Source organism: Nomascus leucogenys, chromosome 4 (genome assembly GCF_006542625.1).
Source record: "Nomascus leucogenys isolate Asia chromosome 4, Asia_NLE_v1, whole genome shotgun sequence".
NCBI classification, from domain to species: domain Eukaryota; kingdom Metazoa; phylum Chordata; class Mammalia; order Primates; family Hylobatidae; genus Nomascus; species Nomascus leucogenys.
This window is the reverse complement of record NC_044384.1, coordinates 66,555,967-66,580,455: the sequence shown is the minus strand read 5'-3', so window position 1 is coordinate 66,580,455 and position 24,489 is coordinate 66,555,967. Positions and strand designations below refer to the sequence as shown.

Below are 24,489 nucleotides of genomic sequence, written 5' to 3'. Positions count from 1 at the left end.
CTGTATGTCCTGCAATCCTTGCTCTTTTAGCTTGCAAGGTCATTTCCAATCCCTGCTAGCCCCAGTTTCGAAAGGAAGCCACACAGCCGTCTTTAATCAGATCCTCCACCCTGCCCTGACTTCTAACCCAAAGCCCAACACTTGCATTTCACATAAAGTTTTTGATGACTCATTAGTCTTCTGAGTTTTAAACAGGAAAAATGGCTGAATCAGATTTCCAGGCAGATTTTCATGACTTCTTGAATTACATACCTAAACCCTCAGTGCTGTAGAAGTCACTCCTTGCAGATGTAAGAAAAGTACAGACAAGCCATGTCCTAAAGATGTTACACACCTACAGAGCCATCCACACCACTGCTTTTTCTGGTCTACTACAAGAAGGCCCCAAAGGTTAACATGAATCCTTTACTTAGTTGGCAAATATATACTACTTCTTCCAGTTTCACCACTACATGTAGATTAGCAGCAACATATGACACAACAGAAAAAGAAAAGAAAAAAATGAGTAAGACTGTAGCAGGTGAATCTAAAGTTGTCTCTGGATCAGTGCTGAATTTCAACAAACTACACTACAAGTAGCAGTGGAACTACAACTCCCACTAAAGAATTCAATTTTACAATAAAGAGTTAGAGATGCACACGTAAGCAGATAAAAGTCCGCTCTCGTGCCTTTCTTTAACTGTCCAGGAAGCCATCTATGGATGGGGCTGGACCTTGCTTGGCTCAGGCAGGTGGGTTAAGGGACGCAGCTACACCTAATGATCAGCTGCGGATCACAGCAGGAGCAACCGGCAGCAGGGAAGCACTCTTCAGCTGTTTCTCAGAAAGGCCGGCTACAAAGCGTTCAGGATCAATCTGTTAAAAGACATCATGATTGTTTTTATTTACCTGGAGTGTTAAATGACAGAGATGCAATGGTTGTCTTTGAGGGTTCATTGAAAAATTAGGCTCAATTTTAGGATACACATTGTCAGTACTTTAAATAAATGTCCAAGAAAAATCTTTATTTTTTTTTCTATTTTTTGAGACGGAGTCTCGCTCTGTTGCCCAGGCTGGAGTGCAGTGGCGCAATCTCAGCTCACTGCAAGCTCTGCCTCCCGGTTCACGCCATTCTCCTGCCTCAGCCTCCCGAGTAGCTGGGACTACAGGCGCCCGCCACCATGCCCGGCTAATTTTTTTGTATTTTTAGTAGAAACAGGGTTTCACCATGTTAGCCAGGATGGTCTTGGTCTCCTGACCTCGTGATCCACCTGCCTCCGCCTCCCAAAGTGCTGGGATTACAGGCGTGAGCCACCGCGCCTGGCCGAAAAACCTTTATTTTCTATTTAGAAGGTGAGTTTATTGCCAAAGGCAAAGTTTCACATTTCCACATTACAATTCCAAATCTTACATCTACTAACTTCCAGTTCTCTCCTGAGAAAGTCCCTGTTACTTTCCATTTTAGTAGATTTTGAAACTTTTAATAAATGAATAACTTATCAAAGTGTGGTAACTATATCTTCTTTATCTTTGCCCATTACCATTCACAAAAGGGCCGTACAAATGTAAGTGCTCAATAAATATTTACTTGAATTAAATATTTCAAAAAGAATTATTAATAAGCACTATTAAATATTCTAATAAGCACACTGTGCTACATGCTTATTATAACAAGCCAACAAATACCTCCTATACGAAATATCAACCCAGGGAAATTTCCAATGGCTAACCATTACAACAAAATTTAATTGTTACATTATGGTAAGTAAAAACATTGGAAACTTTTTTATTCATTTGAGTTTTACAACTGGCTGGATTTAGTCTCTTCCCCAGTGTCTGGCCAGAGACAACACAATTACATCATCATGTTGGTAATACTGGCCGTATTAACCAAGAGGCTAAGCAGTGAATGAACGGACTAAGCAGTGGATGAATGATATTTTTACCCCCAGTTCTCTTTCAGCTCTTGTCAAGGGACGCTGATAGGGCAGGCAGAAGATCTCAGTTCTTTTAGAACAAGGGTTCTCCAATTTCAGGTCACATCAGAATCCCATGGGGGGCTTGTTCTAACACAGATTGCTGGGCCTCATCCCCAGGGTTGAGGATTCAGGATCAGAGGGTTGCAAGTCTAACAACTTTCAATGTAATGCTGATGCTGCTCGCTCAAGGACAACACTTTAAAAACTCCTCTTTCAGGGCCAGGCATGGTGGCTCATGCCTGTAATCCCAGCACTTTGGGAGGCGGAAGCGGGAGGATCACCTGAGGTCAGGAGTTCAAGACCAGCCATGGCCAACATGGTGAAACCCCGTCTCTACTAAAAATACAAAAATTAGCAAGGCATGGTGGCAGGCGCCTATAATTCCAGCTACTCGGGAGACTGAGGCAGGAGAATCGCTTGAACTCAGGAGGCGGAGGCTGTAGTGAGCCAACATCGCTCAGTTGCACTCTAGCCTGGGGGACAAGAGCGAGACTTCGTCTCAAAAAAAAAAACCTCCTCTTTCAGGACGTTTCTTCAACTGTGGCTACAAACCCTGACCACCCAGGGATGCTGGGGGACCTCCGTCGTGGACATCAGAATCACCACAGCTGGGCCCCAGGAAGCAGCCTTTGAAAGGAGGCCTCCAGATGCTCCCCGTGGACAGCAGGTTTTGAGAAGCACAGATTTAAACCTAGCTCACCATCAACACTGGTGCAGTTTCCCAGGCCCTCCCCAGAGCCACCTAACGTCACTGAGGCAGGATGTCACTGTGATCTACCTGCACAACTGCCACTCTTCATGGCCCTCCTTCAACTTTCCATGTGTTTCTCCTTCATAGCTAAGAGGGCACAAGGGGAGTGACCCTCCCTTGCTAAGATCTCTAGAGCTTGTCACATCCCACACCTGAGTACACAACACTTCTCTTCTCATCCTGTTTTTGTCTTTTTCTCTCACATACTCCCAGCCCCTTAATTATGCCCTGGCCTTGCCAGCCGCCTCACCAATGATGGGGGCACTACAGACTAGGAAGCTTGGTGACTAAACCTTTCCTCCTCCCCACCCAAGGCAGCCCAACTTATTTTTCTCTGCTGGGTTTTTCAGAGCTACAGTGTCAACTCAGGCTTTCTGATGACTAAACTGAAAACCACCGCGGTATTTTAGGAAGCAAAAAAGCAACATCCTCTTATAATGCAAGATTTACATTATTTTGTACCTCTTTAGAATGTTTAATTTGTGAGTTGGAAAGACATTAATAATTAAACCTTCCCTCACTTATAAAATAAGCCTATTAACATGCATATTATATTCATAAAGATAGTAAGCACACTAAAAAGTGAAACTGTAGGAAAGTTGGTTTTCAAAGAGAAGAATCTCAGAATTAAAGTAAAATGCATGGTGGACACAACCCCTAAGAAAAATTTCACTGTTGAAAAGCATAAAACTCATTAAAATGCCTGATTCCCTAAATGAAAACTAAGCCTTGGGATATTTAGATAATACATGCTCATTCTAGAAAACTTAATGAAATCTAAAACAAAAATTGAAAGAAAACAATACTTAATCTAATACATAGTTCCTCTACTGTATACAGCCTCACAATTCCTAGAATATATTACAATCCTTAGAGAATTATGAAAAATTTAAATAAAGGTATTGACTTTTCCTGAACTGTCACAGAATTGCTTAAATTCTGAAACCAACTTTTACCAAATCTAAAGGCTAGGCTATGCTTCATTTATAAAGAATTTATATAATCTGAAGACATAATTCAAATTACTTGTTCATTAAAGAAAATTCGTTTTGAATTACCAAAATTATATACACACTTATCCATATATCACTGTATGTCAATAGATTCTTTTCTTAAAATCTGTAAAAATAACTCTTTGAAAACATGAGAGACTAAAACCTATAATTTTGTAGATCGGAACAATTTATTATGCTCAAGCAATTCTTCTTTACATATACAGAACACTAAGAACGTTATAGTAATTTCTTAGCATATTTCTTTCATGCTTACTGATTTAAATTTGAAGTATTTTCATTATCAATTTTCAATCTAGTGAAAGCACCTTGAAAATGTAAAATGCTATGACTATAGTTATCTGAAAAAGAAAAAATAAACTTAACTGCTAAACAAATATATTACCACTCTTTGCAAAGGGTGCTTTAAAATTCTGTATTTTGAAAAAATTTCAGATTTATAGAAGACTTGCAAAAACAATACAAATTGTGCAAGTACACCCTTCACCCAGCTTCCCCCTAATGTTAACATCTTACATACACAGAGCAGAATTACCAAAGCTAAGAAATTAACATTGGTACCACACTACTAACTAAATTACAGAGTTTATTCAGATTTCTGCAGTTTTCCCACAAACATCCTTAAAATATTTTAAGAAATTAATTTCTCCACAAGAGTCCCAAATTCACAAAGTTATGTTAATATTTAATATATTTCAAATATTACTGTAGCTGAAACAAAGAGCTAAGTCTGTATTTCTATTACTGCAAACCAAAGCTTGCTTAGCAGAACTTGACACATCAAAACCATTATAAGGTAGAACTAAACACTTCATTGTATTATATATGTTGCAACTTGGCTTTTAAGAAATTGGGTCAAAGAGGAATAACTTGCCAACTCGTTGGCTTCTCACTATGCAAAAGAGAATTTCCAACAAAAGTAAAATGATTTAACTTTCTTTCTCATGTCTTACTTATATACCATCTTACCAGTTATTTTTAGTGAACACTAAAGGCCTAGAAGATATAAAGTGAACCTCCATTATTTTGCCTAACAAATTAGAAACGGTAACGATAAAAAACAATTTTTCAGCCCGAGCACGGTGGCTCATGTCTGTAATACCAGCACTTTGGGAGGCCAAGGCAGGCAGATCACAAGGTCAAGAGATTGAGACCATCCTGGCCAACATGGTGAAAACCCGTCTCTACTAAAAATACAAAAATTAGCTGGCGGTGGTGGTGGTGCGCATCTGTAGTCCCAGCTACTCGGGAGGCTGAGGCAGGAGAATCGCTTGAACCCGGGTGGCAGAGGTTGCAGTGAGCCGAGATCGTGCCACTGTACTCCAGCCTGGCGACAGAGCAAGATTCCATCTCGAAAAAAAAAAAAAACCAAAAAAAAAAAACCCACAATTTTGTAATGAAATGCATCATTATAGTAAGTAATGTCATCACAGGCCCAAATCCTAATACTTTTCCAGTAAGTTTAGCATTCTATTTCTGATGTCTGGTATACAAATCACATGTAGTCCAGCTCCAGAAATGGTTAATTAACAATCTTAACAATTCCAAACCGATTCCAAAAGAGGACAGGAGAGCACTGCAGAAGGCAAAGGGCAGAGTGCCTTGTGTAGATGATATCTGAGTTATACAAAAACCCTTGACTGATTATATTTATAAACCCTCATGATTAGTCCATTGGCCTAAAGAGAACCCAGTGTGGAAAAGGCAAGCCAAGTCTAACTTTTAACAGTTACTTCTCTCTCTCCATTTTATTATATATTGGTCCATTCACACACAATTTGAATATGTGCAAATGATCAGGATTCTCATTAGTGATTTATTCAACAAATAGTAATGCCTGTGACATCTAAGGATCTATGAGAAATGTTTTGTGAGAAAGTCAGAAGAAAACGAAAATTGGTTTTGCCCTCAGGGAGCTTACAATCTAGCTCTTCTAGCTCTAAAATTTATTCCCATGTCAAGTCAAAAGCAGCCAATTACTACAATTTCTGGAAGAAACATAAAAAAGAAATGTGTCAATGCCACTCCTAGCATTCAGAATTAACTTCCTCAACATAGAAAAACAAAAAACAAAACCCTGATTCACACCTGTACTACCTAAACGCAATATGGAGAGAAAAGTAATGAAGTGAAACATATCTGATCCTTGCATATATGAAATTTGCCAACTTCACTTTTCACTTTTTTTTTGAGACGGATTCTCACTCTGTCACCCAGGCTGGGGTGCAGTGGTGCAATCATAGCTCACTGCAACCTCGAACTCCTGGGCTCAAGCGATCCTCCTGCCTCTGCCTCTAGAGCAGCTGGGACTACAGGCACACGACACCACACCCAGATAATCCAATTTCACATTTTTTAAAGTTCAATGTTTCTGAGGCATGGCTTGGATGCTGCCCTTTACTAACTAGCATGCCAGGATAACTCTGGCTTTCTAGATAGAAAAGAAAACACATTTCACTTAATGGTATGATAACTCAAACAAATAGACATATTTCTTCCAAATGAAAAATCAGGCTAAATTTTAGTAGAAGTCTATTTTGGCTTGACTGATCATTTACATCAGCCTTAACAAGGACATGGGTCAGTACGACTGAGGCTGAAATCCTTTTCGGTGATGAGGAACCCATGGTTTAAATAAGCAATATAAATATTTGTTTCCACTCCCTTGTACACAATTTAAAAATCCATCCAAATGATATTTGACACAGCTTAACTTTAAACAAATCCCAAGCAGGGAGTTATGGATCTTAATAAAGAGAAAACCATCACTAGGGCTCTCATACTTGGCTTCTAATACTAATGAGTTACAAGCCTCTCAAATTGTACTCTATTATTCACTAATAAGAACACAGACCAAATTCTGCATCAGTTTTATAATCAGACGACAGTGCATCATTGTGTTAAATCCTCTGGAGCACCAGGCAGTTAGGGAAACACAAAACTTGGAGAAAGGATATTTCTGTATTGAAGTTGATGCTTTGGGTTTCAAAACCTACAAGTTCCACTCCTTCTCTGAGGCCAACTGTGATCAAGGGTCCTGCAGATCAGCAACACACAAGACACAACTAATGTGCCTGTGAGTCCAGAGCTCCAGCAGCCAATGGTCCTGGACCCCAAGAAAATAAAAAGATTTCCACGCACCGGAGTACCAAAGGTTTTTACTGCTTAAAATATGCTCTTTACTGTTTATGAAAGTCCCCTTCATTAAATTCTTAAAAAGCCCAACTTACTCATTCAACTCACTTGTTCCCAAACGCAGAGACCTATTTTGCAAAAACCAAGTTTAAGACCAAAGAGCAGGCTTTTTTAATTAAAAGAAAAAGAAAGCCCACCGCCCCCATGCATGTGGACCTTAATGAAACTAATTAATAAACACTAGAAAGAAGGTGTGCAAATGGGCCAGCATTTGCGTCTATCCACCTGTGTCATCCAGGTAATAAAGGTGATCCTGGTTGTAAACCCCTGAGACAGGGTGCCAGGTTCTGCCCCACGCCGGACCCCCGACTCCGATCCACAGATCCTCTCCGTGAGGGGTTCCTCTGGGCTTAGAACGCCCCCGCGCGCGCGTGCAGGCACACACGCGAACACACTCACAGGCTTGCTCGCACACCGCCAGTGTCTCTCCTTCCCACCTGGGACCCCCGGGCAGCCGGGCTGGAGGAACAAGTTGCCGCTGGCCGCGGCGCTCCGCTAGGGGGCCGAGGGTGGGGAGGGGGAGCCCAGCGGGGCGCAGGGCAGTGGCTGCCACGGCCTGGGGACCTGCCCGCTTCCCTCCGCGGCCGCCAAGCCCTACGGCTGGGACCGGCGAGGAACTCCCCCCGGCCTCTCCGCAGACGCTGCACGACCGCGGGGACCCACCGGGGTCGCCAGCCGCGCCGGGCAGGGGGCGACAGGGAGGGCAGGGCACCGGGAGATCGCTGCCGCCGGAGCGGCCGCCAGGTCCCGGCGATCCCTGCGGGCGCAGCCGAACACCGGTGGCCTGGGCCCGGCCGCTGCTCGGGGTCGGCGGGGACCGCGCAGCGCCTACGCCAGGCGGCCCGGCGGCTGCAACTGGGAACTTCAAGCAAAGTTTTCTGCTGTTCCTTTAGCAGCCGGCCAGGGACTCAGAGTGCAAGCCGCCCAACCTTCAGCACTAGCCCAGGCCGCGGAAGGACTGGGGCCGAGCTGGGAGTCCCGGTCGGGGAGCTCGCCCTTGGGGTCCGTCCGCTCCGCCCGCCCCAGGACTGGGCGTCTGCCAGCCCCACGGCCCCTCGCCCAGCGCCCGGCTCACAGGCAGAAGCAGTGTCCGGCCCGCCGCGCCCCCCGCCCGGCCCCGACGCCAGCCTTAGGGCTCTACCACCAGGGAGCTGCCGGCGTCCCGGGCGTCCCGCGCCGGCCCCCGCGCCTCGGGGGCGGCAGAGGCGGTCCAGCTTACCTGAGAACGTCTCACCCGCCGCAGTTAGCAAAAGTCCGGCCAAAGTCGCCAGGCAAGTCCCAAGTCTCCTCATGGTGCTCAGTGCGCGCCGGGCCGCTCCCCGGCGGCGGTGGGTGGGCGCGCGAGGGCGGAGGGGGCCGGGAGCTTTGGTTCCGAGGCAGCGAGGAGAGACGGGTAAACAGCAGAGCGCTAAGCCAAGCCCCCAAAGTGCCAACACTTGCAGAAGTCCGAACTCCAGCGGCTCCAGGGGCGCGGGCACAGGGTCCTGGGTCCTCCTCCCCTGTCCCTGGCCCCACTCGGCGTCTGGCGCCGCTGTCAGAGGGAGCAGAGGGCGAGCCCGCGGAGCCAAAATCTTCCCTCGGTTCCGGTGGCTGAGCTCGCCGCCTCTCGCCTTCCCCTGCCCGGGACCCGGGACCCGAGCTGCCGGCCGTGGCCGTGGCGGTGGCCGTGGCCGTGGCCGCGCGCGTCCCGCCCGCCGCCTCTCCACAGGCAGCCCCAAGCCCAGCCCCGGGCGGCGGCGCGCCGGTGACCGAGCCCGCGCCGGCTGCGCGCGGGGCTCTTGCTCCCCGACTGACTGGTGGTGCCCCGCAGGCCGGCTGAAGGGAGCGCTCACGTCACGGCCGCCCGGCGCCGCCGCGGCCCGCTAGAGGGCGTGAGCGCCCGCGCCCCGCCGGCCCGCGCCCGAGCGCCTCCCGGAGCTCGGCTGGGGGCGTCCCCGCGGCCACCGCCACTACCGCAGCCGAAGCGGGCGTCAGCCGCGCGGGGAGGAGCGGACACCGGGCTCCCCCCGCCCACCTCCTCGCCCCGGCCGCGTCTTCTATTTTGGTAGCTGGCTCTGGGGAGGGTGACTGTGGAAGAGGCTGCGCCGCCGCCAGAAGTTTGTCCCGGGTCACGAGCCGCGAGTAGTTTGTGAGCGCGGCCGGGCGGGACCAGCGGCCTGCGACCCCGCGGGCGCGGCCAGGCGGCTTCGAGCCTGGCGCCGGACGGCGATGTCACCGCACAGGGCCAGCTGCACCCGGAGTCGCCGGGCCTGCGCTGCTCGGCGGCTGCGGGAAAAGCGAGCCAGGCGATCGCAAAGGCTCCGGAGGGCTGCGAGCTTCTCTGCGCCGCGGGCGGAGCGAAGTTGGCGGGCGCCGGGAGATGGCGCGGGAGCCGGGAGCGCCGAGCCCCGCGATCGCCAGCCCGCTCCCGGCCGGGCCCGCGGGGTACACGCCGCTGGCCCGGAACACTGGCGCCCGGGAAGCAGGGCGCTCTTCTGCTGTTCTGCCTCCTCATCATGCCTCGGTGTCCCGTGTGGGCCCGAAGCGAGCCGCAGGCAGTACACGGAAGGCGGTGGTCACACCAGAACCAGGGTTTGGACATAAACCGTGATTTCTGTATCCGGTGCAAAGTGCTGAGAAACAGGGGAGAAAGAGAAGTGGGGAGTGAATCAAGTAATGTCTTGAAATATTTTAGTTTTACGATTTTGGGTCTGAGTGAATAAAAAAACCTTACAATGCTTCAGCAAAAAATAAATTTTTTATTTTAATTGTAAATTTTTTTGTAAGTGATCCTTCTCTCTTCCAGAGAATAAGCACATTGAGCCAGCACCAACCAGACAGCTGTAAGCTCCTAGCCTAGCTAACTGAACTCAATAGAAGGCTTGGGAAGAGGTTAAATTAGGAACCAAAGTAACTGAGTGACAGGGTTCTAGCAATGATTCTGGCTAGAAGGCAAACCGGTGATACTGAGGCACCCAGGAGTTCTCCTGCACTTTTTCCACAAGAGGGGTCCTCTGCTCAGTGCTCACTGGTTTCTAGTGCTTATAAACACGTAAAAAATAAATGGATTCCACACTCATCTTGACCCTGTTCTCCAATGTACACCAGAACCAAGAAAGATAGAGCTGTCATCCTCCCAAGGCAAATTTGGGGACTAGAAGACTTTGGCCTTTAGTGTAGCAACCAACACTCCTTTTACTTCAGGAAGCCCATTTACTAGATATTTACCAGACCTGCTCTTCAGAAGCCTCTATATTAATCATTTACTTGTTAATATGAGCTTACATTGTCCTGCCACTTCTCCCGACTATATGCTTATGGAACCTTATCTTTAATTGTGAAATGAACATTGAAATATCAGAAAGGAAGCAATATCTTCAAGATCAGCAAGTGAGGATGGTCAAATCTGCAACCCGGGCTTTCCATTTTGATGTACTTGTGTTCTATGCTGCAGTTCAAATTTGCTTTTTTTAAAAAAAAAAAAAATAGTAATAGACTTTCCAATGGAGTTTTTCTGCTAGTGGGAGGACAGAGGTGGAAGCTAGGGGGATAAAAGTTGATCTAATCACTTTGCTTCAGAGTAACTTCTTTAAATTAGGTGAAGTTAATATTAGGGTAGGATTTCATTTGCAAAGTATTTTATTCTTTCAGCAAATATCTACTGAGTTAATACCATATGTCAGGCACTGTGCTAAGTACTGGAGGTTGTCTTAGGCTGGGCTCCCTCAGAAACAGACCTGGAGGCTAGGATTTAACTATAAGTGGTTTTGAATTGGGGAAGTGATCCCAGAAAGCACTATAAGGAAGGTGAGACAGCAAGACAGAGAAAAAAAAAAAAAAAGCAGACATCGATATGGGATGTGTCAATAAGCAGGTTACCACTGTGGGCAAGGGAAACTCAATACCCCGGTGGGGGGATGATGAAGAGCGGGATGGAAGAGGAAGGGGCCACACTACCGACCTGCCATTCAGGCAGTAGACAGAAATCCCTGCCAGTACTCCAACTGCTGCTGCCACAGGACTCCCCTTGTTAACCTCTACAAACCCTGTCCCTTCCCCCTTCCGCCTGTTACTTAAAGCTTAGTGGGAGGGTCTGTAAATTTCAATTACCTCTGTTCTCTATCTTTACAATGTTAAGTTGACTCTACCCTTTGCAGCCTTCCATCCACATTTCAAAGGGTGGTAGAATTTTTGCCAGCAGCTTCTGCCCTCTCAATTCATGACAACTATTGTTAGTTTACTCCCTCTTACAGGTAACTGGTCAGAGCAGCCTTTGAGCCTAAATGGAAGTCCTCTGCTGAAATGAATGGATTGGACTTCTTCCAAGGAAGGGATGCTGTAGGAATCCTCCCAGTGGGACATTTGCTTTGACTTGTTTTTTCAGCAGTAGAGATTTAGTTTTAACCACATTTCACTCCTGACTTACTGGGGACAATAGTGACATTTGCAGAATGGCTGCTCAGAGTTAGGGGTGCTGTCAGGCCAGCCCTTGACATTGGTAGGCTTGGGCAAGAGTACAAATGCATAGCCACTTACCACATGCCTAATATTTCAAAGTTATTAATCAAGCTGGCAAACTACTAAATATATTCCTACCTTGACACATATAACAATCAAATTGAAAGATCTACAGATTTTATATGACAAAAAGCAAAATATCAGCAACTGAATTACGCATATCTGCTAGACATTATACATATCTAGATTTTCTTTGATAGGCTATATGGATAAGTAATAAAATAAAGATACATGATTCATATATATTTATTCTATAAAATTGATATTTCTCTTTAGTAAAATCGCTGTGTTGTTCTAATCGAGATTTTCACTTAATTTGTGTTACATTGACAGCAGTGATTGAAAGCTTTGCTGTTCTGTATGGTAGCACCTAACAGCATTTCAGGTGTTCTGTTCCTCAGTGGCACTAGCTACATTTCAAATGCTCAGTAGCTTCATGTGGCTAGAGCTACATGGAGAGAAAACAAGTCCATCATCATAGAAAGTGCTATTGAACAACATTGATCTAAAAAATTCATCTATTCAGGCCCCATGTGGTGGCTCACACCTGTAATCCCAGCAACTGAAGAGGCAGAGGCCAGAGGATCACTTGAGGCCAGGATTTCTAGACCAGCTTGGACAACATGGCAAGATCCTGTCACTACAAAACAATTTTTTAAATAGTCAAACATGGTGGCTTATCCCTGTAGTCCCACCTACTCAGGAGGCTGAGGCTGGAGAACATTTGAGTCTAGGAGTTTGAGGTTGCAATGAGCTGTGCACTCTACACTCCGTCTGGGTAAAGAATGAAATCCCAATTCTAAAAAATAAATAAATAAAGGATTAATGTAGTCAAATCATACAAAATATTTGTACTTACACCACAAATGTAAATTCCTTTTTTTATTTCAGAAAATTAGAATTACTTTTCTATAGTTGTTAAGTTTTCTTTCAAATGATTTAAAGTTATCTATTAGAATTAAAATGCAAAATACAAATTATGACAATGAATATAAACACTGAAATAAAAGTTATTTTTTTAAAGTGTAAACATTTAATATTTGGAAATTTAATTACACCTTATTAATGTATAAATAAAACATAAACTTCTTAGTAATTCTAGCATTCATTGTCCACCTGGTTGCTAACATAAATAATCAGTATTATGTTTCATGTGTTATAACTTCATATCTACCATTTTAACAGAAACATTAATTAGTTAATTTTGCAAAATATTGGCCAATCACCATGTTCAACTGCATGCAAATACTATACTGCCATATGACTTCTTCCAGAACCATGAATTGGAACAAAAAGAGAAGCAAGAAAATGGATGTTTGGCATTGCTAGGAAACCCTCATTATTTAAGACTGTATGATATGCTTGCTATCTAAAAGGAAGGTTTTGACAGTTTAATTCATTTGACTTTTCTTTTAATCAAGCGCCTCCACTATACATCATCCACATGTTTAGGAGCGTCCATCTTCCATGTCAGCAGCAGCACACCCTGCAAATCTTCAGGTTGTGGGATGCAGTCACCTTTGTTTCAAGGACAAGGGACTATAGGAGAGAAGTGTTTCTCTGGGGCCTGAACAGTGTTGGTTTTGAAAGCAAAAGTTCAGGGTAATGTTTTATGCAGTCTTTAACGCTGAGCACCAGGCCCCTACTGACAGAAGTGGCTGTATGTTCCTTAATAAATTTATTTTTATAGGTTTGTGATGCCCAGGGCAGGAGCCCGTCCTGCCAGTCGGTGGGCCAAATTGCTGGCTGTACTTGTGCAGTGCTGGGGCCTGGCAATAGTAACTCTGCTCTTGAGATTTGTCCAAACCCCATTAAAGTCAAAATGTAAATACAGAAATGAAAACTGATCTAACCATAACCCATCCCTACCTATCCAAAACGTTATGTTGAATTAGTAGGTTAAACCCATGTGGCAAGTTTCTAAGCTAGCTGAAGTATTTGCCAAGAAGCATGGACAAAATGATCATTTAGATACCTCCCAAGGTCACTCAATTGTAACCTGATGGAAAAGGAAAAGACTGTCATTGTTTCCATTGCTCATGTTTTCTTATCTAAGCCTTGCTGAAATGATTACTTCCCACTTTTAGATGCATGTTGGGATTATGAAAGTGTGGTTTGAGAGAAATGGAAAATGTAAATAAGCATTCTTGTATAGATTTCCAAAATGATATATTCAAGGATGGCAAGTTGTAGGAATAGAAGGTAGGAGGATGAAAGGAAGGGAAGAAGGGAGGGAAGGAGGGAAGGGAAGAAGGAAGGAAGGGATAAAAGAGAGAGCTAGCACTATCTAGAGTCCAACTTCATTTGAATCCCAACTGTGTGAGTTAAACGAGTTCATTTCCACTTCCTGACTTATAGAAATGGAATTATATGTGAAAGCTCTGTGTAAACTCTGAGGCGCTGAGCAAACTTGATTATTTATTATGTTGATCTCTGATTAAGCAAAGCTGGGAGTGAGTAGTGCCTCATCCCACTCCCCACCCATCTCGCCCCCGTTATTCTTTCCCTCAGAGGACAGTGCAGGCATGTGCAGCAGTGGGGCCTCGGCCACGTGATATGCAGATCCCTGTCCTTGTGCACATGCACGATTTGTGTCGACTTTACTTAGCTTTAGGCATGAGAGGAGCAAATAGAACTTTTCACCCAGGACTGACTTCACTTCACAGCTTCCCTCACCTTTTGAAAGTGTATACATGAAACCAGGGAAAATGGAATGAAAATGAAAAACACATCATTAGTTTTTCACAGGGGTCAGAAGAAACCAGGTCATTTAAACTGTCACCAGCGAAGCCCTGTTTCACCTGAACAAATGACAAAAAGGGAGCAGGTGCCCTTTTTTGTGGCTGTTCATATCCTACCTAAGGTCAGAACCTGTCACTGACAAAAGGCAAAGCTCATCCAAGCATAGTTCAAAGCCACTTTTGTATAAAGGCTTAAACTACTAGGATGAATTTTTTAGATGCCCCAGGAAGTCCTTCTCGTGGCCTGATTAAAAGCAGAGAGGTAATAGGTTTTAGTTCTTTGCTTTGCTCACATTACCCATAGAATATAAATTAATCTCTGCATTGTTGGTACTGAGGCAGTGTATTGCATATTCTTTTTTATGTTATGAAGATGTTATCAGCCTCTCACACTGTGTGACACTGGGAAATTCACTTAACCTCTCTGTGTTTCAGTTTCCTTATCTGTAAAACAAAGATAATCGGTGTCCACACTTCACAAAGTTGTTGTGAGGATTAAATAATAATGTGATAAGTATTGTAATAAAACAGTAGTTCCTGGCTGGGTGCAGTGGCTCATGTCTATAATCGCAGCACTTTGAGAGGCCAAGGCAAGAGGGTCACTTGAGCCCAGGAGTTTGTGACCAGCCTGGGCAACATAGTGAGACCCTGTCTCTATACAAAATAAATAAATAATTAGCTGGGCATGGTGGCACACACGTGTGGTTCCAGCTACTTTGAAGGCTGAGGTGGGAGGATCACTTGAGCCCTGGAGTCACGGCTACAGTGAGCCATGATTGCACCATTGCACTTCAGCCTGGGTGACAGAGCAATACCTTGTCTCAAAAAAACATAAGTACCTGGCACATCATTAGTGATGTAAAAGTTGTTGTTGTTGATTATATTAACCATTGATTTTTAAATTAAATACTAGAGAGAGCCGACCATGCACAAACTCCATGCTGGGGTTCTATATGTGTGCGGATGGGTTGGAAATATCTAACTGGGCCCAGTTACCATTTAGATGGGAAGACTTTCCAATAGATGTTCCTGTCCTTTCTCATCATACTCTTCTTTCTGGGCATAATGAGTTTATATCAGCTGCCAGACTCCAGCACCAGACCAGTAAAACTGCATGATTTATCATGGCAGGCCCTTAGTGTTTCTCCGTCTACAAAATGAGAATAACTCCTGTGCTGTCTACCTTCACTGTGTTGTAGAAGAGCCAATGACAGTGTGTGTGAAAGTTCTTTATAAACAGGGAAACCCTATGCACATGGAAGGTAGTATACTGGGGCCTCAATTACTAGACTTTGATTGATGAATATGGATGATCTAAGATCTATGACAGAGTTTCTCATGAAGCTCTTTTAATTAATTGTATCAAATAGGACTGAAAGTTCACAATTTACACATAGGTCATATTTTTATAAAAATCTTTTTCTGACTGGAACTTTTACCTATTCGCTATTTTAGGTAAAATGACTAGGAAGGTTGATAATCTCTAAAAATTCTCCTTTTAGTCACGGGATCAGTAGCAGGGCAGATCTTACAAGGCAATCTCAATATACGGTACCAGAAAATATGAGTATTACAGACATGTCTGAGCCTGTGTTCCTAGGAACCAGGAGACCCAGGAAATGACCTGCTGGAAGGTCCCTGGCACCAGTCAGATCCCCTCTGAGAGTTGCTTTGTATACCCTGCTGGGGACAGCCCAGGTCTCCTGGTGACTTCCTTGATCCAAATGCGGGCAGAACACCAAGGCTGCCTGACACCGAGGCCCCCTGGGGCAACAGGTCACGCTGTACCCTCTCCTTCCACTCTTGCATCCTGAACTAGGGGAAACAACTCCCTACACAAAAGCAGTCTTCTGACCAGAATAGTCTAACTGCCCTGTCCCTTGGGGAAAGGAGAGCCCGGATCAGGCTTTTTCCTGTCCGGAAGCAGGGTGCCATCTACAAGACCAGCGGCTGCAGCCACTGTATAGACATAGTAACCACCTGCCCACACACATATTGGCAGTGGTTTTCAGGCTGGTTAATCATCTATCGAAAAAGCAAAAAGCCAATTTATGAAGATTTTATCAGAGCCCTCTGGAGGTCACTGTACAATCTCTCTACTTTTGTTTAAGTCTCCAAGAAGTACTAGAAGAAAATGGTTTCTGCAAACTTTTTGGAGCTGGGAAGTTTTAGAGATCTGCTGGCTCACTCAGAGAGTGTGAAATGACACTTCACTGTTTGAATCACAGTCAGTTCAAAGGCACAGGCGGCAGCTCACCAAGTAGCAGCTACTTTCCACGTGAGGGTTCATTAAAGGAGAGAGCGTCTGTCTGTGTGTCCCTCTTTTTGCCCAGAGCCTTTGAACTAACATTTCATATTAGTTCTTGTGCCTTTGAAACAACTGTTTTCCTCAGAACACATTTTGGAGGTTCGTCAGATTTTCCAAAACTCAGGGTGGAAATTATTGTACTTTATCATGTTCCCATGGATTTGTAGTTCCTTTTTATTTTACTTGCTTTAAAACAAATCCTTGGAAGTTGATAGGTATGTTTGTTAAAACTCAGCTTGACTAATACTATTAAGAAACGTTATGCTAACAATGTCTTTCCTACCTCAGATTAAATTATTGCAACAATGGTGTCCTAGGTCCTGTGATCTGTAATAAGGCTAGGTTTCCAACAGAATATGAAAAAAAAAAAAACATTTCAATACTAACATCAAAGAAAAGATCATCTTTAGTCTCTCTTCATCTTTGATATTTTAAAGTTTCCAAATGTTGTGGTTGGAATTGACAATTTCTAGACAGTCATTACTGTCAAGATGAGACAAGCTGTAGAGGAAAACATTCAAACTTATCTCAGTATGTTTTTTAAGCTAACATTTACTGAGTTCTTACTATGAACGAAGCATTTTGCTAGGGCATTAAACCTCTGAAAGTCATGTACAGTTTTGATGCCCATTTTAGAGATGAGGAGACTGAGGCTTAAAGCTAGAATGACTTAAATGTTATAAAGATAAGGCAGCATAATTAGGCCACAGTCACTAAGCTAGTAGTAACTGGTAGAGCTGTGATTTGTAGGCAAATATTCTAATTTCCAGAGCTCCCTTTCTTACCCATTCTGCTGTATTTTCCATCTCCATCTTTGTCACTTTTCCTACCATAAACTCACCATCAAATTGTTGTCTAACTTGCCATCCACTGGCCACATGCTACACTGATCTAGTTAGATAATGATCTAAAACCTCCCATCTAAATTGTATTCATCCATCAAAGATGTATAAGTTAGGACTGAGATAATCTATGCATAACAGAAAACCCAGCCAACACTGGGGTAGAACATTGGTTAAGGGCACACTGCCTGTTTTCAAAGTCCAGCCTTTCGACTTGCTGAGTTACTTGGGTAAATTATTCAACCTTTCCATGCCTCAGCTTCCTTATCTAAGGATTGGGATAACAATGGTAGTCACTGTTTAAGGTTCATATGAGGATTAAATATGAATTCATGTAAACTACCTAGAAAGTGCTAGAAACATTTGCTGTAGTCATTATTTAAACCAATAAACGGGTTTAGTTTCTCACATTAAAAAAAAAATCTGAGGTAGGCAGTCCAGGTGGTGCAGCCACATCACAAAGCCAGGAAGGAACCAGGCTCCTTCTGTCTCCCTGCTTGGACATTTCCTGCATGTCAGTTTCATTCTCTGGGATGTAAAATGTAAGTACCTCCTTCAGCATTCCAGACAGAAGAAAGAGGAAAGGCAAGGAACAAAAATGACTTATTCCAGTGGCCTTTGGCTTTTATTCCAGAAGGGAAGGCCTCCCAAAGGTTTTCTCCTACAGCTCATTAGCCACAATGATGTCCTATGGTCATGCTTGCTTCAGTGGAGGGGGGAGGTTTAGTCCTTCATTTTCCTCTCCAGTGGAGGAAGGCAGGGGAGAATGGGACTGGGAATGGGTGTTGAGTGAACTGACCTTCAGTACCGCCCAGCAGGCCCGGCTCAAACCCTGCCTACTTGTCTTTCCCAATTATCAACATTACCTATGCCATTTCTTTGGCACTAATTTTTGGTTCTCTCTGCCTAGGAACAATACTTTTGCATAGTTGGTTTCTTCTCAACCTTCAGGTTCCAGTTAATGTCTTCTCCTCAGAAAGGGATTCTCTAGCCACCCATTGAATATAAGTCCCTCCTCTTACTCTCTTAATTAGCACTCTGTTTATTTCCTTTATAATGCTTAATTCAATTTTCAGGGTGAGAGAGAGAATATCTGTTGCATTCCTGATAAGCAGGGCTTTCTCCCTGCCCATGGTATACAACTATGGCCCTCGTAAGAGGGCAGGGTACTATCACCTCAGGAAGGAGGATATACTGTGGAAGCCCACATCAGAGAGGATGTGGAAAACCATCCCCTTCCTACTGCAGTAGATAACTGAAAGAATAAAGGAAATGAGCTGGGCACGGTGGCTCACGCCTGTAATCCCAGCACTTTGGGAGGCTAAGGCGGGCCAAGGAGGGCAGATCACGAGGTCAAGAGATTGAGACCATCCTGGCCAACATGGTGAAACCCTGTTTCTACTAAAAGTACAAAAATTAGCTGGGCGTGGTGGCACACACCCGTAGTCCCACCTACTCAGGAGGCTGAGGCAGGAGAATCACTTGAACCAGGGAGTCGGAGGTTGCAGTGAGCCGAGATCTTGCCACTGTACTCCAGCCTGGCAACAGAACGAGACGCCATCTCAAAAAAAAAAAAAAGAAATGAAATTAGAGCTAAGGGGTCAGGCATCAATGCAGATCTGTCCAAGAATATCAGGATTCATGGCCCACCTCTAGAGAATAGTCTGAGAAGATGGCAGAGTGCTGAAAGAAATCCCAAGTTCAATATGGCACTAATTTAACTAGGTCAGGCATAGTAATTCCATAGCTGTACCGGGCAGTAGCTAGATGTTGAATGAATGACTGAATGAATTATTCTGAAAGATCATTTTGATGGGATGTGACTATTTTGATGGGAACTGGGATCTTGGCCTCACTACAATGTAGCTACAATGTGGTGTTTTGCTTCCCTGGAAAGATGATGACCTCTTTAAGGCAGAGACTGTCTTTTTCTTCTTTGCATCCCCTTTGGGGCCTCTCACTGAGGCACTTCATGGGTGTGTGTTAATTGATTGAAAATGAGGATGAACATTAAAATAACAGAATCAGGAAGAAGCGAAGGAGTATAAGTCCCAAGGTTGCCTGCATTTTTCTTCAGAGTGAGACTTATAGCTCAGCAGAAAAAGAGAGATACCAGCAGATGTTACAGGCAGATACTGCCTGCTTACTTCTGTGTTTCAGTACTACTTTAGGATAGAAGAATAGCCTTGAAGGTAATAAGATTCCCAGGGAACTTCTGAGATTTAAAAAATCAGTATTTAACCCTAAGCAATAGGGCTTCATGCTTAGATCATGACTTGTATCATACACGTCCTTAGCAGGGAACTAAGCTGGTGTCTTGAAATCTCAATTGAACTTTTAGGTTTCATTTTGTTTCCCTACCAAAAGATTTACTTGGATTTTTTAAACAAAAATATTTGATTGGTAGAAATGTAGATGTCGTATTCCTGCATCATACTGTCATTTTTGTCAAATTTCACAGATATTCAATCGGCAACCAGAATCAGCCCTAGTGCCCTCTTGTTCTAATTGTCCTCTGTATGTTCAGATAGCTCCATTAGACCACGTGACTCACAGATGCTTCTTTTGGGAATTCACAGTCCTGATTCCACCCCTTGCTCTCAGTGTGACCTTGGGACACACAGGAACCTCTCTGATCCAGTTTCCACTCACGTTAAAGGGACTAACAATACCTGTGCTTGCTGACTTGTGAAAGAATCAGAAGGATGAAATGAGATGTATGTGAAACATTTAGTATGCTGTTAGGTGCTATGTGGATGAAAATTATGTCTTATGAATATTACCATTAGCCTCTATTTTAGGCCTTTTTTATAGGAAAAGATACTGAGAGCAGAAAAGTCAAATAATTTATCAGGGCTTTGGGTTAAAGATGGCAGATTGAACTCACACTTTTACCTTTGCCTCATCCTGAAAGCTTAAAATAACAACAATAGAAGGATAAGGGGAAATGTAATTAAGCCACAAAGGCAAAGAATGCAAGAGAAGGCAACAGCAACAAACTTTTGAGAGTCGAAAAGCCGGAAAAAAAAGAGTGGCAACTGACTCAACAGAGCAAGGAAAAACAAATCCATAGCCAGACAGCATTTGGGAGACCCAAGAAGTGCTCTGATCTGCACAAAAGAAGTGCCAGCGGCCTCAGGATTTGGAGCTTAAAGTAGGCTGCAACCAGGAGGATTGGTTAAATTTTTTTTTAATGTAGTGAACTGCCCTTCCCCCAAATCATCCTTTGTCCACTTAGCTGAGGCGAGTTGAGGCCTCTTATCCACTCTGGCTGAAGATGAGAGGTTAATTCTGTGACAAAGTTTTAACAGAAGGTGTTCCCACTTGTGGAGACTCTGGCACAACTGAGGTTGGGCATGCCCTGTTGAAAATCAGTTTATGTGACAGTGCAAATGATGGATGTTGAAACATCTCAACCCTTCTTTCCACTCACCTCTCAGAATGCTGACAGTCAGCCTTACTTCCAACTATGTGGTCAATTTTGGAATAAGTGTGATGTGGTGCTGAGAAGAATGTATATTCTGTTGATTTGGGGTGGAGAGTTCTGTAGCTGTCTATTAGGTCTGCTTGGTGCAGAGCTAAGTTCAATTCGTGGATATCCTTTTTAACTTTCTGTCTCATTGATCTGTCTAATATTGACAGTGGGGTGTTAAAGTCTCCCATTATTATTGTGTGGGAGTCTAAGTCTCTTTGTAGGTCTCTAAGGACTTGCTTTATGAAAATGGGTGCTCCTGTATTGGGTGCATATATATTTAGGATAGTTAGCTCTTCTTGTTGAATTGATCCCTTTACCATTATGTAATGGCCTTCTTTGTCTCCTTTGATCTTTGTTGGTTTAAAGTCTGTTTTATCAGAGACTAGGATTGCAACCCCTGCCTTTTTTTGTTTTCCATTTGGTTGGTAGATCTTCCTCCATCCCTTTATTTTGAGCCTATGTGTGTCTCTGAACATGACATGGGTCTCCTGAATACAGCACACTGATGGGTCTTGACTCTTTATCTAATTTGCCAGTCTGTGTCTTTTAATTGGAGCATTTAGCCCATTTACATTTGAGGTTAATATTGTTGTGTGTGAATTTGATCCTGTCATTATGATGTTAGCTGGTTATTTTGCTCGTTAGTTGATGCAGTTTCTTCCTAGCTTCAGTGGTCTTTACAATTTGGCATGTTTTTGCAGTGGCTGGTACTGGTTGTTGCTTTCCATGTTTAGTGCTTCCTTCAGGAGCTCTTGTAAGGCAGGCCTGGTGGTGACAAAAAATCTCTCAGCATTTGTTTGTCTATAAAGGATTTTATTTCTCCTTCACTTACGAAGCTTAGTTTGGCTGGATATGAAATTCTGGGTTGAAAATTCTTTTCTTTAAGAATGTTGAATGTTGGCCCCCACTCTCTTCTGGCTTGTAGAATTTCTGCTGAGAGATCAGCTGTTAGTCTGATGGGCTTCCCCTTTGTGGATAACCCGACCTGTCTCTCTGGCTGCCTTAACATTTTTTCCTTCAATTCAACTTTGGTGAAGGTAATTTATAGATTCAATGCCATCTCCATCAAGCTACCAATAACTTTCTTCACAGAATTGGAAAAAAACTACTTTAAAGTTCATATGGAACCAAAAAAGAGCCCGCATAGCCAAGACAATCCTAAGCCAAAAGAACAAAGCTGGAGGCATCATGCTACCTGACATCAAACTATACTACAAGGCTACAGTAACCAAAACAGCATGGTACTGGTACCAAAACAGAGATATAGACCAGTGGAACAGAACAGAGCCCTCAGAAATAATAGCACACATCTGATCTTTGACAAACCTGACAAAAACAAGAAATGGGGAAAGGATTCCCTATTTAATAAATAGTGCTGGGAAAACTGGCTAGCCATGTGTAGAAAGCTGAAACTGGATCCCTTCCTTACACCTTATACAAAAATTAATTCAAGATGGATTAAAGACTTACATGCTAGACCTAAAACCATAAAAACCCTAGAAGAAAACCTAGGCAATACCATTCAGGACATAGGCATGGGCAAGGACTTCATGTCTAAAACACCAAAAGCAATGGCAACAAAAGCCAAAATTGACAAATGGGATCTAATTAAACTAAAGAGCTTCTGCACAGCAAAAGAAACTACCATCAGAGTGAACAGACAACCTACAGAATGGGAGAAAATTTTTGCAATCTACCCATCTGACAAAGGGCTAATACCCAGAATCTACAAAGAACTTAAACAAATTTACAAGAAAAAAACAAACAACCCCATCAAAAAGTGGGCAAAGGATATGAACAGACACTTTTCAAAAGAAGACATTTATGCAGCCAAGAGACACATGGAAAAATGCTCGTCATCACTGGCCATCAGAGAAATGCAAATCAAAACCACAATGAGATATCATCTCACACCAGTTAGAATGGCGATCATTATAAAGACAAGAAACAACAGGTGCTAGAGAGGATGTGGAGAAATAGGAACACTTTTACTCTGTTGGTGGGACTGTAAACTAGTTCAACCATTGTGGAAGACAGTGTGGTGATTCCTCAAGGATCCAGAACTAGAAATACCATTTGACCCAGCCATCCCATTACTGAGTACATACCCAAAGGATTATAAATCATGCTGCTATAAAGACACATGCACATGTATGTTTATTGCAGCACTATTCACAATAGTAAAGACTTGGAACCAACCCAAATGTCCATCAATGATAGACTGGATTAAGAAAATGTGGCACATATACACCATGGAATACTATGCAGCCATAAAAAAGGATGAGTTCATGTCCTTTGTAGGGACATGGATGAAGCTGGAAACCATCATTCTCAGCAAACTATCACAAGGACAGAAAACCAAACACCACATGTTCTCACTCACAGGTGGGAATTGAACAATGAGAACACTTGGACACAGGAAGGGGAACATCACACACCAGGGCCTGTCGTGGGGTGTGGGGACGGGGGAGGGATAGCATTAGGAGATTTACCTAATGTAAATGATGAGTTAATGGGTGCAGCACACCATCATGGCACATGTATACATATGCAACAAACCTGCACATTGTGCACATATACCCTAGAACTTAAAGTATAATAATAAAAAAATAAAAAGAAAACAATGCTGACAGTCAGCCTTTTCCCCTCCACATACATCAAAAATCGAGAAGCAGAAATACCATTTGACCCAGCAATCCCATTACTGGGTATATAACCAAAGGAATATAAATCATTCTATTATAAAGAGTGAACAGATGTGTGTTCATTGCAGCACTATTCACAATAGCAAAGACATAGAATCAACCCAAATGCCTATCAATGATAGACTGCATAAAGAAAATGTGGTACGTATACCCCACGGAATACTATGCAGCAATAAAAAGAAACAACATAGGCCGGGCGCAGTGGCTTACGCCTGTAATCCCAGCAATTTGGGAGGCCGAGGCGGGCAGATCACGAGGTCAGGAGATTGAGACCATCCTGACTAACATGGTGAAATCCCATCTCTACTAAAAATACAAAAAATCAGCCAGGCATGGTGGTACCGCACATGTAGTCCCAGCTACTCGGGAGGCTGAGGCAGGAGAATCTCTTGAACCTGGGAGGCAGAAGTTGCAGCGAGCCAAGATCACGCCACTACACTCCAGCTTGGGTGACAGAGCGAGACTCCATCTCAAAAAAAAAAAAAAAAAGAAACAACATCATATCCTTTGCAGGGACATGGATGGAGCTGGAAGCCGTTACCCTCAGCAAACTAATGCAGGAACTGAAAACCAAATACCACATGGTCTCACTTATCAGTGAGAGCTGAACGATGAGAACACGTGGACACATGGTAAGGCACGACACACACTGGAGCCTGTCAGGGGGTTGGGGGGAGGGTGAAGATCAGAAAGAATAGCTAACGGATCCTGGGCTTAATACCTAGGTGACGGGTTGATCTGTGCAGCAAATCACCATGGCACATGTTTACTTATGTAACAAACCTGCACATCCTGCACATGTACCCCAGAACTTAAAATAAAATTTGATGAAGAAAATAAAATAAAATAATGCCCACTTTTAAATATGAGTAGAAAACCAGAGACCCCCCCCTCAAACAAGAAAACTGGGGAAAATCCCTAATAAAAAATAAATATGGCCAGGTGCAGTGGCTCACGTCTGTAATCCCAGCACTTTGGGAGGCCGAGGCAGAAGGATCGCTTGA

At 43.6% G+C, this 24,489-nt stretch overlaps 1 protein-coding gene across 7 annotated transcripts in view; it reads right to left on the bottom strand.

The window, feature by feature from the left end:
- The window catches only part of PTPRM (protein tyrosine phosphatase receptor type M), an 835,156-nt gene extending 825,836 nt beyond the window's left edge, over positions 1-9,320 (bottom strand). For 5 of the 7 annotated variants that reach the window (XM_030810732.1, XM_030810734.1, XM_030810733.1 and 2 more), the window contains exon 1: positions 8,137-8,725. In XM_030810732.1, the coding sequence (XP_030666592.1) occupies positions 8,137-8,209 (73 nt within the window). In that variant the 5' untranslated portion in view covers positions 8,210-8,725. Of the gene's footprint in view, positions 1-8,136 lie in introns of all 7 variants that reach the window. The other 2 variants (XM_030810737.1, XM_030810738.1) reach the window with 2 other exon arrangements.
- Between the last annotated feature and the right edge of the window lie 15,169 nt (positions 9,321-24,489).